Source organism: Fundulus heteroclitus, chromosome 16 (assembly GCF_011125445.2).
Source record: "Fundulus heteroclitus isolate FHET01 chromosome 16, MU-UCD_Fhet_4.1, whole genome shotgun sequence".
Lineage (NCBI taxonomy): Eukaryota > Metazoa > Chordata > Actinopteri > Cyprinodontiformes > Fundulidae > Fundulus > Fundulus heteroclitus.
In genome coordinates, this window is record NC_046376.1 from 1476835 (window position 1) to 1490104 (window position 13270).

Consider the following 13270-nt stretch of genomic DNA (forward strand, 5'->3'; position numbering starts at 1 on the left):
GTTAATTAATCTCTAAATTCTCCTTAGGTGTGAGTGTGTGAATGGTTCTCTGTCTCTGTGTTGCCCTGCGACAGACCGGCCACCTGTCCAGGTGAACCCCGCCTCTCACCTGGTGAGCGCTGTAGGTAGATAGACACCAGCACCACCCCCCCAACCCCCGCCGGTCAGAAAATGGATGGATGGATAAAACTATAAAAATATAACTGTTTTAAACATATTTGCTCTAAAAAAATTAAAACACATAAAACTACATTCAATCTTGAACATTATTCTGTGACAAATGCTGTAATAAGACTGTAATGTATATCTAAATGTCGTAAATGTCATATAACCATTATAGAATATAAGTTGTATTGTGATATATATTGATAATGGATTATTGTCCAGCCCTACAAGACCTTTTGGAAAAAGACAGCATGTACTTTTTGGAAGACAGTTATTTTTTAAAAGTCTTTAAAAAGGTTTTGGAGTTAAGAAAACCTAAAACCTTTGTTGGAGGTATTTGTGGAAAATTATGTGAAAATAGCTGATAGTTTCCTACTTAATAACAAAGTTCTAAATAAAATACAAGCTTATAGCTCCTAAAAGCTGCATTCGGCTCCGTGTCGGTGGACATGTATGTAAAAAGTCAATTTTACAGCATCTATAATTTCTTCTCTTTTGAGGAATTTGCTTGTGGACAATGTAAAAAAAAAATTTTTTTTTAAAACTGATTTTTTTCCAGATTATTTTATTATTATATAATCTGAAGCACAGTCAAATGTCATGATGTTTCTTCTAAGTATTAACTTTGCTCAAAGAAATGAAAGCAGGAATAACCAATACCCACAGAGTGTCTGTAATTTCCCAGGTGATAATTTAATGTCAGAACCATTTACATGTGTGCATGTGTGATAAAACTGATAATCTAAATAGATCCAAACACGAGAGCTTTTCCTCTAAAGGTTTGGCAATCAAACATTTCTCCTCATCCATGAAGTTATTGGCCTTTAAAGAATCCCTCACCGTTCTGATTATTGCCAGAAATGCCTGATAACTGAGCAGAGTTCTGTGGAGAACCGTCAGGAACTCAGCAGACGGATCCCTGGGCGGTTCTCCTCTGGGGCGGCGGCGTCTACTCGTCCTCCTGGTCGGCGGAGGAGACGCCGCCGAACACGGCCACGGCGTGCTGACCCAGCGGGTTGTACAGGAAGGCCTCGATCTCGCCGCCGCCGTTGCCGTTTTTCTGGAAGTGGATTTCCAGCATGTCCTGCAGCGTCTCCTGCTCCATGACGTCTGGTATTCCCGTCAGCAGGACGGTGCGAGGACACATGGAGGTTCTGGTCTGGGAACCAAACGTTAACAGGCGTTTCAGAACGTGTTTGTTTTTCTGGGCGGTTTAGCTGAGATGTCCTCACCTCCAGGTTTGTGATCTTCCCGTTGATGAAAGGAGTCACTCTCACGTTGTGCTTGGTTTTGTGGAGCTTCACCTCGTGGTGCTCGGTTTGTGCCAAACGTTCTGCAACTGAGTGGAGAGATGTCAGAGCAGGAGTCAGTTTAAACGTTAATAACGCATCCAGCCGCAGAGTCGGAGCGCTCACTGTTTTCCTCCACGAACGTGACCACCACCGTCCCAGAGTCCGGCAGGAACTCGCAGGCGTCCACCTCCCCGCCTCCGTTCTTGGATTTGGAGAAGTGGATCTCCAGCTTGTTCTGCAGGGTCTCCGTGTCCATCTTGGGCAGGTTGGAGATCAGAACCCGGCGGGGACAGATGTCGGTGTCGATCTGCGGCGTGAAGGGAGGCGGGGTTAGCTAACCTGTTAGCTAACAGGTTAGCTAACAGGTTAGCTGGTTAGCCAACAGGTTAGCTGGTTAGCTAACAGGTTATCTGGTTAGCTAACAAGCTAGCCAACAGGTTAGCTGGTTAGCCAACAGGTTAGCTGGTTAGCCAACAGGTTAGCTGGTTAGCTAACAGGTTAGCTAACTGGTTAGCCAACAGGTTAGCTAACAGGTTAGCTGGTTAGCTAACAGGTTAGCTGGTTAGCCAACAGGTTAGCTGGTTAGCCAACAGGTTAGCTAACAGGTTAGCTGGTTAGCCAACAGGTTAGCTGGTTAGCCAACAGGTTAGCTAACAGGTTAGCTGGTTAGCCAACAGGTTAGCTGGTTAGCCAACAGGTTAGCTGGTTAGCCAACAGGTTAGCTAACAGGTTAGCTGGTTAGCCAACAGGTTAGCTGGTTAGCTAACAGGTTAGCTGGTTAGCCAACAGGTTAGCTGGTTAACTAACAGGTTAGCTGGTTAGCTAACAGGTTAGCTGGTTAACTAACAGGTTAGCTGGTTAGCTAACAGGTTAGCTGGTTAGCCAACAGGTTAGCCAACAGGTTAGCTGGTTAGCTAACAGGTTAGCTGGTTAGCTAACAGGTTAGCTGGTTAGCCAACAGGTTAGCTGGTTAGCTAACAGGTTAGCTGTGTGGCGACATTAATCTGGCGGCCGGTTTTACCTCCACCAGACTGGGCATCATCAGGTGGACCGGCTGGGCCTCCACCGTGATGCTGCACTCTCCGCCCAGGTCCACTTTGTGTTTCCTCTTTTCCAGGATGTTCATCGCCACTGCCAACAACAGTTTCCAGTCACACGTCAGCTTTAAGCTGCTAAACACCTGAGCGCCGTCTCCTCACCGTCCTCCTCCTCGAACGTGATGAGCGCCGTTCCCTCCTCCATCGGGTAGGTGATGTGCGGCTTCATCTCAAACTCCTCCTTGTCGTTGGCGTTTCCCGTCTTCCCCGAGAAGACGAACTTCTTCTCTGGCATCTTGGTGAACACCTGCCATAGAAAGGCGTGTTTTTAGGCAGATGTCCAAAGCCTCAGGCTGCGCAGAAATCAGAGTAACACCTACGTCCGCCCGCGCCCTCAGATGGGCGTTCTGGGAGTCTTCCTCCTTGATTTCAGCCTGGATCCTCAGTAACTCCTCCATCAGGTCACTCTCCTCCCGCTGCAGCGCATCCACCTTAGCCTGAGAGTTCAGACAGGAAGCAGAGAGCTCGCACGGTCAGACCGCCTTCCAGTCTGAAGGAAAGTAACTTTAAACTCCACTCAGTCTAAGTTTAATTCTCACAGACTATCCAGTGGCCAACGCCGTGTGCTCTGCTTCACCTTTAACACAATGTGTGATTTATTGGGATTTTATGTCAGTAACCAACACAAAGTGTAAAGAAAACCCGAAGGCAGGGCTCTCAAACTTTAGATTGCCCACGCTGATGGTATTTAGAAACAACCATTTGTAGGTTTTAAAAAATACATATAAATGTACTTAATATTAGAGATTTAGTGGACATTAGATCCTCATTCTCAATGTAACTGTTGTCATACAGGGGGGGGGGGGGACAGGAGAGACTGGAGAGATGTCCATCTTTTTGTTGAGCAAATATTTTTGCATTGCTAATATCTAATAACATGCTTTAAGCATTTTTAGTATAAATATGCTGTCATTATGATTACTATAACTATGATTTTACTCCGGCTACTTCCCACGGTCCAAAAGTCTCTAAATCACCCTTCAGGTGTGAGTGTTGTCTGTCTTTTGTGTCTCTGTGTTGCCCTGTGATGGACTGGCGACCTGTCCAGGACGCACCTGTCCAGGACGCACCTGTTCAGGACGCACCTGTCCAGGACGTACCTGTCCAGGACGCACCTGTCCAGGACATACCTGTTCAGGACGCACCTGTCTAGGATGCACCTGTCCAGGACGCACCTGTCCAGGACGTACCTGTCCAGGACGCACCTGTTCAGGACGCACCTGTCCAGGACGTACCTGTCCAGGACGGCTGATCATGATGCGAGTGTAAACTGTACTTCAGCTCTGCTGACATGAGCTTCTTAACAGTGATTTAGGTTGACTGTTCTTATTTGGACATAAAATGAATCAGCTATTTTGTGCAAAACAGCAAATTCCTTCAAAGCAACTGTATTAAAGCGGAATTAGCTGGTAAAGTGTGATCTCTCTGGGTTTAGTCTGCGCTCCTGCAGCAGATTCTGTTCTTAGACGTTCCAATGGGAAAATAGAAAAACTGCTTTTTGGCACAAAAAATAAAACAAACACCCACAATTTCTCTGCACATTGTTCTTCTCATCTGATCACTGCTGCACTTTATATTATATTGTAATGCTGCCTTATTCCACCTGAAATCTCATTTATGCAATGAAAGTTCGTTCTGTGTGCACTCTGTCATACAAAATGACAATAAAGTTGTTGCTTCTTGGTTTGAGTCTGTGAGAGTTTCACAGACTTTATATCCAACAATCTGTTTTTGCCACACACCGACCTTATCACTGGTGAGCTGCTCTTTGAAGGCGATCTCGTCCTCTTTCAGTTCCTCTGTCAGTTTTTCCGTGCGTTGCTTGAATTTTTTGGTCATATCCTGAGCTTCTGCGATGGAGACCGTCAGCTCCTTCTGGTCCTCCATGATCTGTGAATAACTTTTCTGAGGACACACAGGAACAGACGAGTTTTATGGCCGGATATGAGAAAGCTGACAATCCATGTAGGAACTTACAGAGCTGGGAGACGTCATATAAAAGTTCTGTTTGGCTCATCAGAACATTTAAAAGATGTTAAAAAGATTAAACTTCATCTGTTCCCCTTTTGTTTTTGCACCGGTAGACTCTGCCAGAAAACTAAAAATGGGTCATCACTGAGTCTTCTACAAGGTTAACAATTAAAAAATGGTTAAAGATAATTGATCTCCTGCTAAAGCCATCTTAGGCCTCGTAGAAGAGAGGATAAGGGAGAATCCGGGACTCTGGCTGATACAGAGAAGTTTACACAGATGTTAGAGGAGACTAAATGCTCTCCCGTTAGCAGAAGGGTTCTAGAAACCACCAGCAGCAGGGCTACCAGGGGTGATTGTGTGTAAATCACTTCCTGAGATAATAGAATAAATGTACGAAAGCTGAATCATTCAGGGTGTGATCTGCTACTGCGAGACACCCTGAGTTTATTTTAAATCCTTTAACACGTCGTGGAGCAAAGAGAGTTAAAATAATGTGCATGTGGGGACCTAAAACAGGCCTTACTTAATTAGTTAAACCCTAAATAGTAAACAAATGCTAAACCTTTGAAAACCTTTTTGGGTCCCACATAATGATTACGGTCCCTTTGTTTTCTCCATGTTCATGTGACGAGTCGTCTTGTTTTCCGTTTTTTCTGAGTGATCACATAGATAAAACATTCCCTCTGTGATGGAAGGGCTGGAATGTTTTTGGAATATTATTCTGAAGTCACTATGGCCTGACGCCAACTCGGACATGGAGCGGCACATCAGCTCTGCTGATTGACCAAATCTTTGGGTTTTACGCTGCAGATAATAAACATACAGGATGTGACTGTCTCTGTTGATGTCTCACGACGAGGACACTGTCGGGTTTTATTAGAGCCGCGAGAACGAAGGCCGCACAGAAACAGGGCAGACGATTACTTTCTATCTATGTGATCTCTGCTCTGTTTCTCAATTAAAGTGCTGGAACATCATCTCTCCACCGTTTCCTCCTTCAATAACTCTAGAAAGTCAGTTATTGTTTAGAAGTCCTTCCACAACCAGCAGCAGTTTAATGTGGTGGGCAGATATATTTGAGCACCTGGTAGTCCTTCAGTAAAGCCTGGACTCCCTCCATGGTGTCTTGATTTTTCTCTGAGGTCACCACCAGGGAGAAATCCTGACAGGAGAAAACAGACGGTGAGGAAATCACGTCTGAACAGAAACACGGAGGTTAAACACGCGTGTAAATCTAACATGTTCGGGGAAAGCTGGATTCCAGCTGGTAAGGAAAGAGAAAGTGTTCCAGTCTTTGATTACATGACTAAGAACCTTAGTGAAGCTTAATCTCACCTCGTCTGATGACATGGTGACAGGAACCTGCACAGAAAAATCCACATATCACATATTTAATACATATTTAACATATTACAGCAGTGGAAAATTGTTATTCGGTACAAAAACATTAAAGAGCCGTCCTGTTCACATGATGTCAACAAGGAAAAGGCCCGGCAGCTGAACTTTGGAGCCAAGCTGTACGTGTCTATTCCAGATCACCAGTAAATATTAGATTTTAGACTAAGAATTTAACTTTATATCAAACTATATATCATATATATAAACAGTAATAAAGATATGTAATAACAGGTAAACAGCAGCTCGACCAGAACCTACCTTCCACCAACGATCTCTGCTCTGAACTCTTATTTATTCTTTCGGTTTCTTTTCTCCTACAGGAAGACCTGCTGTTGCCGCTCCTCTCCAGTAGAGGGCGCACAGCCTGCCTGCACGATGCTGCGTTCAGGGGCTGTCGAACATCTGAATATTTACCAGCACGAAGGGCAGTGCTGCGCAACACTCTTTTACACACTGACTACGTATACAGGAGAGATGCAGCTCAGTAAATTAGGAAATAATCAAAAAGGTCATTTCTTTCAGCTATTCAATAAAAAAAATAATAATTATATGGATTCATTATAAATGATTCAGTTCAAGCATTTGTCTCTGTTAATTTTCTGAATATTATGGCTTAAACATAATTAAAAAAAAAACAAAGTGAGCTAAGCAGAAAGCTAGAATATTACACAGGACAAATAAAACAATTACTTAAAAAGAACACATCATGCAAAATCCATATTTTTAGCAATTAAATAGATTTTATGTGTACTTGGAGTTTCTAGGAATGCAGAAAAGTTTAATTTCTGTTACTTTTCTTGAACAATTACGACACAGTATTTGCTGCGGAAACGAATTACCAGTTTACTAATTTTGTGAATCTGCCATTTTTATTTCTCTGAGCCATTCTGTAGTCCAAGCTAAAGGATGTCAAAGTTACATGTGGATAAGTCAAAATGTTCAGTTGTTCTTTATACTGTCCCCTAGAATACTACAAAAATGGCTGAATGGGGTGGAGAGGAACACCGTGGCTAAATCCTAATCCCTTCCAGAGCCAGGACTCTTTAGCCAAAGCAGAAGGAGGTCAGCAGCCGCCATGATAAGTGCTGTCTGAATAGTGCAGTCAGTAAGGAAGGAGGCAGGAATAGTAGCCTGTTTGCTCCCTCACACGGCTAGTTTTGCCTAGAAACCTCACAACGTCCTTTACCAGCACTTAGAACCCTTAAGGTATCCCACAATCCTTTGGGTGACTTCACATAGCACAACGGCCCCCTCACAGAAATCAAAATGTCCAGAGAGCAGAGAGCGCACACGTTGTGGATCACTCCATCATCCATGAGCATGGGAGTTTCTCCTGCAATTGGCGGGTTGCTGGTTTGATTCCCCGCTCCGCCTTAGTCGCTATGTCCTTGGGCAAGACACTTGACCTGCTGGCGCCGGCGTCAGTAGCTGTGGACACTAACAGAGCTCAGGGGGGGTGATGGACCTGAATGTGTGAATGACTGTAAAGTTACAGGTGTCGTCATTCTAGTTAAAGCGCTTTACGAGTACATTTACCATAGAAAGTCTGTCTGAAGCTCCTTTCCCACCCACGATAGAGTTCTTACTGTTAACCACGTGTAAGGTCAAGGGTCAGGAGCTTTTATTAAGGGTGTTCAGATAGAGCCTCTGCTGGGTCTGAAGTGCCTCCCTTAGATTTAAAGAGACGGCACCAAAACATATTGCTGTGAGAGGAACCTCAGAACTGCTGCAAAAAGAGGGAAGTGGTAATAAATTAACAAGGAATTCAGACCCAAGCAATGCAGTTCTACTTTATAAAGACCACAACTGAATGATTTCAACGTGGAAAGAAAGTGAAAAAATAATACATTACCTTTAATGCAAAATTATTATTCAATTCGATTTTATTTATATAGCACCAGTTCCTAACATATCGTCTGAAGGTTCTTTCCAGAGTCAGCTTCCATCAGATCCTCCAGGTTGGTGAGAAAGTTTCCTCTCTAAGGAAACCCAGCAGGTTGCATCAAGTCTCTCCAAGCAGCATTCACTCCTCCTGAAAGAGCGTAGAGCCACAGTGGACAGTCGTCTGCATTGTTGATGGCTTTGCAGCAATCCCTCATACTGAGCATGCATGAAGCCACAGTGGAGAGGAAAACTCCCCTTTAACAGGGAGGAGAACCTCCAGCAGAACCAGAACCAGGCTCAGTGTGAACGCTCATAATGGACTGATGACTTCACAGTAATTGTCCAGAAGTCAATCACCACCGATGTTGAAGGAGGGAAAGCTACAAAGGTCATTGCTGATGAAGCTGACTGGACAGATACTGTATCCAACGTAACATGGAAAGTTGAGTGGAAGGAAAAATGTGTGGTAGAGACGGCTTCACAAGCAGTCAGGCGTTCATGAGCGACCACACAGACGTATCCGTGGTATAGGCGACAACTGTTCCACTCCTCGTTTTAAGTCATTCCTGAATCAGAGCCAGACTGCTGCTCAGTGCTTCAAAGTCCTCTTCTCAGATAAAAGTAACTTCTACATTTCATTTTAAAATCAAGGTCCCAGATTCTAGAGGAAGAATGGAGAACCAAAGCTGCTTGAGGTCCAGTGTGAGGTGTCCAAAGTAGCAATGGCAGCTTTAATCACCTCTGATTCTGATTGGCCCACAAACAGCTCTGACCACAGGCCCACAGTGAAGCTGTGGAGCTTCATCAGGAGGACAGAGACACCAGAACCAAAAGTCCAGACAGGCTCAGGCTGCCATTACACCACTTGTTTTTATATTGCTTCTTAATTTGTAGTTGAATTTGTGAAATTAGTTTTTCCCAGATTGAATTTCATCTTTAAACCAGTAAAAGATAAAATTGTTGCTCTGTATGTTCTCCCTGAGTACGCTCGGTTCTCTTTGGGTATTCCTGATTTCCTCCCACGACCTAAAGCATGCATTAGGTTTATTAGCTTCTCTATGATGCCTTTAGTTTCTGAGTGCATGTCTGTGTCGGACTGGCAACACGTCCCGGTCCCGCCTGTTTCTGATCCATCAACTCCTGGAGAACCACAGCCAGCATTTCTGCATATTTCTACTAGCCTGGGTTCATGAATGCAACCTGCAACAGCAGAGACTGAAGGCATCAGACATGACGTAGATCCAAATCAATGGGGTCTAGAATAAAGCTAGGAAATGGAAATATTTCCCCAAAGAATCCAAAATTTTGATTAAAATCTCTTGAATTCCAGGTGATTTGATGCAGTGTTGCTGTCTGCTTCTAAAATTGAAAAGCTGCAAACATAACTGCAGTCTGCACATAAAACATGGAATTAGAGGAAATTTTTAGGTAGAAAAAAAGTTTTCCAAATAACATTTTGGTCTAAATTTTTGGTTTGAAGTTTTCAAGTTTTGGTAGTTTAAGTCTCATTCTCTCACTTAGAAACTACTCCTTTTGCTCTTTCTGCTGTCTTCCCTACCATAGAAAGTACTCCTCCCTGTTAAAGGGGAGTTTTCCTCTCCACTGTCGCTTCATGCATGCTCAGTATGAGGGATTGCTGCAAAGCCATCAACAATGCAGACGACTGTCCACTGTGGCTCTACGCTCTTTCAGGAGGAGTGAATGCTGCTTGGAGAGACTTGATGCAACCTGCTGGGTTTCCTTAGAGAGGAAACTTTAAATCGGTCTTTAGGATTTGATTAACTGACTTTATAAAGATTCCTTAAATGACGGGTTGTGAATTGGCGCTAGCACGGGGACCCTGGAACGCTGCCCAATCAAAACCTTGGTTAAGTGTGACGTCATTACAGCTTAAACTGATTCTCTCTCCTCACCAGGCCAGAATCAGAACCAACAAGAACCAAGAGTCAAAGTTTCCATTTATAAACATTTATTTTGTGAAAGCCAGTGAACTTAGAATCGGAGCTTCTGGAAGAACCACTTGTTCTTGCCCGTCTTGTACCTGGAAACGGGGAAATAAGGAGGAATTTAGTGAGATACGAACAGCATCATCACAGTTATTATCCATACACCAAAATCAACATTAAAAGCAGAAAACTCCACAGCAGAAAAATAAAAGGTTGGTCTGACCTCTCCTCAAACTTGACCTTGGCCTCCCGCCTGGCTTTGCGTTTGAGAGCCGGATCCCTGAAGACGTCCTTGTTGACGACAGTTTTGTCCAGAGGAATATCCACAGAGTATCTGAGGATGAAGGAACACAGCTGTGAAGCTCAGACAATAACAGGGTTCTGCTCATTTCATCCGTTTACTACAACAAAATGACCAAAGTAGCTGTGAAAAAACCTCGCCCTCAAACTAAAGGACAAAACATCAGAAACGAGAAGCTGAACAGATCTAGGTTCAGAGGACAGGTATATCTACCTGACTCTCAGGTTTACCTGATAGTAAACCAGAGAATTACTCGGGTTTTTCCACTTGATGGACTCTGGCTACTTGTGGGGGGGGGGGGGGGGGGGGTCTGGGTGAAAAGTTAAACAACAGAAACTCTGGTTTCCAAGTTTATGGCTCACACCTCTAATGTTTAGGCAGCAAATGTTTCTTATTGAAGTAGTGATGACGCCTTTATAGACCGAAGATTTTGGGAGTTCTTAGTTAGGACGCATTTAATAAACTGGGACAAAAAAAAAAACCTTTAGGATTTAACCTGCCTGTCGTGATCAAAGCGGATAAAGGGAGGAATGTTTCCACCTCTGCTGCATTTTCTAGCTGAATCACTTCTAAGCAGAGAGAAATGTAATAAATTCAGGCTAAAGGTTATCTTAATATTTTTACAGAAAATAAACAGAATCTAAATGAATTTCCAACATGCAAGATTCCCAGTTAGAGCGATTACAGAAGGCACTTATCCTCCTCTGAAACCCCAATATTATTTAATTATAGGAACAAAACCTGCTCCAACGTTTATCCGCCTGTTTAAACCACAGTTTTACATTTTATTTTTTAAACCTAACCGCTTTGTAGCTCAGACTGGAAACAAACCATTGGAGGGAAATCCAGAAAGCTCTTTAGACAGAAACGTTTAAGTTTGACAGAAGTTTCTGACTACATATGATCATTATGTCCTTAGAAGTTAAAAAAACACGATTAAGCAACTTTATACTTTTCTGTCTGAATCATGATCAACGAGACGCAACAGAGGCGCTTAGGACTACGTTAATTTTAGAAGACTGCGGCGAACAGAAGAAGGCTTCAACAAACACTTGAGACGTGAGATTATGAAGTTAATCTTTAGGTAACAGGAAAAGAGTAAATGTGTTTTTAGAGGACGGATCAGTGTTTACTCCAGTTGCTCCCTGATGGTCGACATGTTCAACCGCATCTTTTTGTCAAAGGGTTTAGACTAAAACAACTTTTGGCTACAAAGCTGAGCAGCAAACTTGTATTTAGGTATGAACGGCACCAGGGTATTACATTATTTAATTAATGGAGGCTGTGAGCTGCTGACCTGGTGGGCATGAGGTGGTTGTAGTTGAAAACTTTGACGAAGGCCTTGATCTTGGACCTCTTGGCGATCTTCTTCTTGCCCATGGTGGTGGTCACCTTACGGGGGTAGCGGTCGATGCCTGCGACCAGAGCGTGGCTGTAGGGACGGTCGGTGGTGCCGTCGTCTATGTTCTGCAGACGGATCAAAAACAGACACTTACAACCAGACAAACCTGTATTTGCTCCAATCCAACGTCGTCTTCCTCTTAGTAAAAACACACCTTTACATTTCAAATACCTTTACGGCATATTAACACCTAAAATGTAAAGTCTATTTCCTTTGTGTACACAGACATGGCAATTAAAGCTGCCAATAAAAATAAAACCTCTATAATCGATTTAAGAATACATATACTGGATTAGAGTCATAATGCCTTTACAAATGTTAATTTACTTTCATTTACATCCACGCTAACATTTTTAGCAATCACAGCTGTTTCAAACTAGACAGGACATTTTAACCCAGAATGTTGTGGTTAGCTTAATCCTAATACCTTCTCAACATGAGAATTGTTTAGTCACTCCATACATTTTGTCTAAATAACTTAATCTAACTTTTTTCTCCGCTCCAGCACAGTTTAACTGTAGAAAGTCCGGTGAATACCTTGACGATGACGGCTTTGCGCCCGGCGTAGCGTCCGGCTAGGACCATAACCACCTTCCCAGGCTTCATAAACTTGCCCATCTCTGCCATAAAGAGAAAAAAACAATTAGTTCATAGGAGAAAAATCGAAATTAATCAACACATTCAGATTTTGTTATCGCCTCGCTGTTGCTCCTCGTCTGCCAGGCTAGTTAGCATTTAGGCTAACCCTAAACCCGATAAGCTATTTAAAAAGGTGTTTTCTGCATTACTTTTGTTCTCACAGCCATTATGGATGTTTTAAAATTATAAACACTGCATGACAACCTAAACGCTTCCACATAAACCCAAAATGTATGAAAATAACAAGAAACATTCGTCTAAACGTTAAAGTCGAGCATTAGCCTTAAGAGGGCTGCCATGTTGGAAAGAGCGTTCGGGGGAAGCGAACTGCAACAAAACAGCTAATTTTCTTCTTTAATCGAGCAAAACCTCACTAAATATCAGGCAGGCGTTGATACTGGAGAGGATTTATGGAAATATGCTGCGGTAAAAACAACAGATTAAGGCAGATTTAAAGCGATGGACGTGGATAAGGCTGAGGAAAAGTTCACTCACTGATGCTGCTCTACGGCCGCCGCTAACAGGAAAAGGAAGTCCAGAGGGCCAACACGATCTACGTCACTTCCTACATAAACGTTTTTTTTATGTCGAGATTAATTTCCAAAAAGTATAAAATTAAATACACGTATTATTTTTAAGTTGTAGATATGCTAAATGCTTGAAGTTTAAAACATTTAAAACACATCTTACAAAAACACGCAAAACCAATTTGAAACTATCCAACCTGGCTTTCTTTCTTTCTTTCTTTCTTTCTTTCTTTCTTTCTTTCTTTCTTTCTTTCTTTCTTTCCTTACTTCCTTCAATTTAAACATTATTTTATGTCCATTTAGCTCTAAAAAAGGAAAGCTAGTTTCTTAAATTAAACAATAAATAAATAAAATACAAGTATTAATGGCTTGCTGGCGCCAGAAGATGTTATTTGTTTGATTGTGTGAAACATTTAAAACATATATATATATATATATATATATATATATATATATATATATATATATATATATGTGTGTGTGTGTGTGTGTGTGTGTGTGTGTGTGTGTGTGTGTGTGTAGTTGGCTATTCCTGATTCCTTAATGGCTTGCTGGCGCCAGAAGATGTTATTTGTTTGATTGTGTGAAACATTTAAAACATATATATATATATATATATATATATATATATATATATATATATAT

General features: G+C 42.4%; 2 protein-coding genes across 2 annotated transcripts; both read right to left on the bottom strand.

Moving 5' to 3' along the window:
- Positions 1–837: 837 nt before the first annotated feature.
- On the bottom strand, positions 838–6276 carry ifi35 (interferon-induced protein 35). Its single transcript, XM_012851929.3, has 10 exons — positions 6185–6276; positions 5864–5890; positions 5613–5690; positions 4301–4459; positions 2875–2991; positions 2657–2801; positions 2479–2588; positions 1581–1764; positions 1398–1504; positions 838–1324 (listed from the first exon to the last, which is right to left on the bottom strand). The coding sequence occupies exons 2-10, from the start codon at positions 5876–5878 to the stop codon at positions 1115–1117; spliced, it is 1125 nt and encodes a 374-aa protein (XP_012707383.2). The 5' UTR covers positions 5879–5890; positions 6185–6276; the 3' UTR covers positions 838–1114.
- A 3486-nt stretch (positions 6277–9762) lies between these two features.
- On the bottom strand, positions 9763–12628 carry rpl27 (ribosomal protein L27). The gene is made up of 5 exons (XM_012851930.2): positions 12594–12628; positions 11997–12079; positions 11355–11524; positions 9980–10090; positions 9763–9851 (listed from the first exon to the last, which is right to left on the bottom strand). The coding sequence occupies exons 2-5, from the start codon at positions 12075–12077 to the stop codon at positions 9803–9805; spliced, it is 411 nt and encodes a 136-aa protein (XP_012707384.1). The 5' UTR covers positions 12078–12079; positions 12594–12628; the 3' UTR covers positions 9763–9802.
- Positions 12629–13270: the final 642 nt, after the last annotated feature.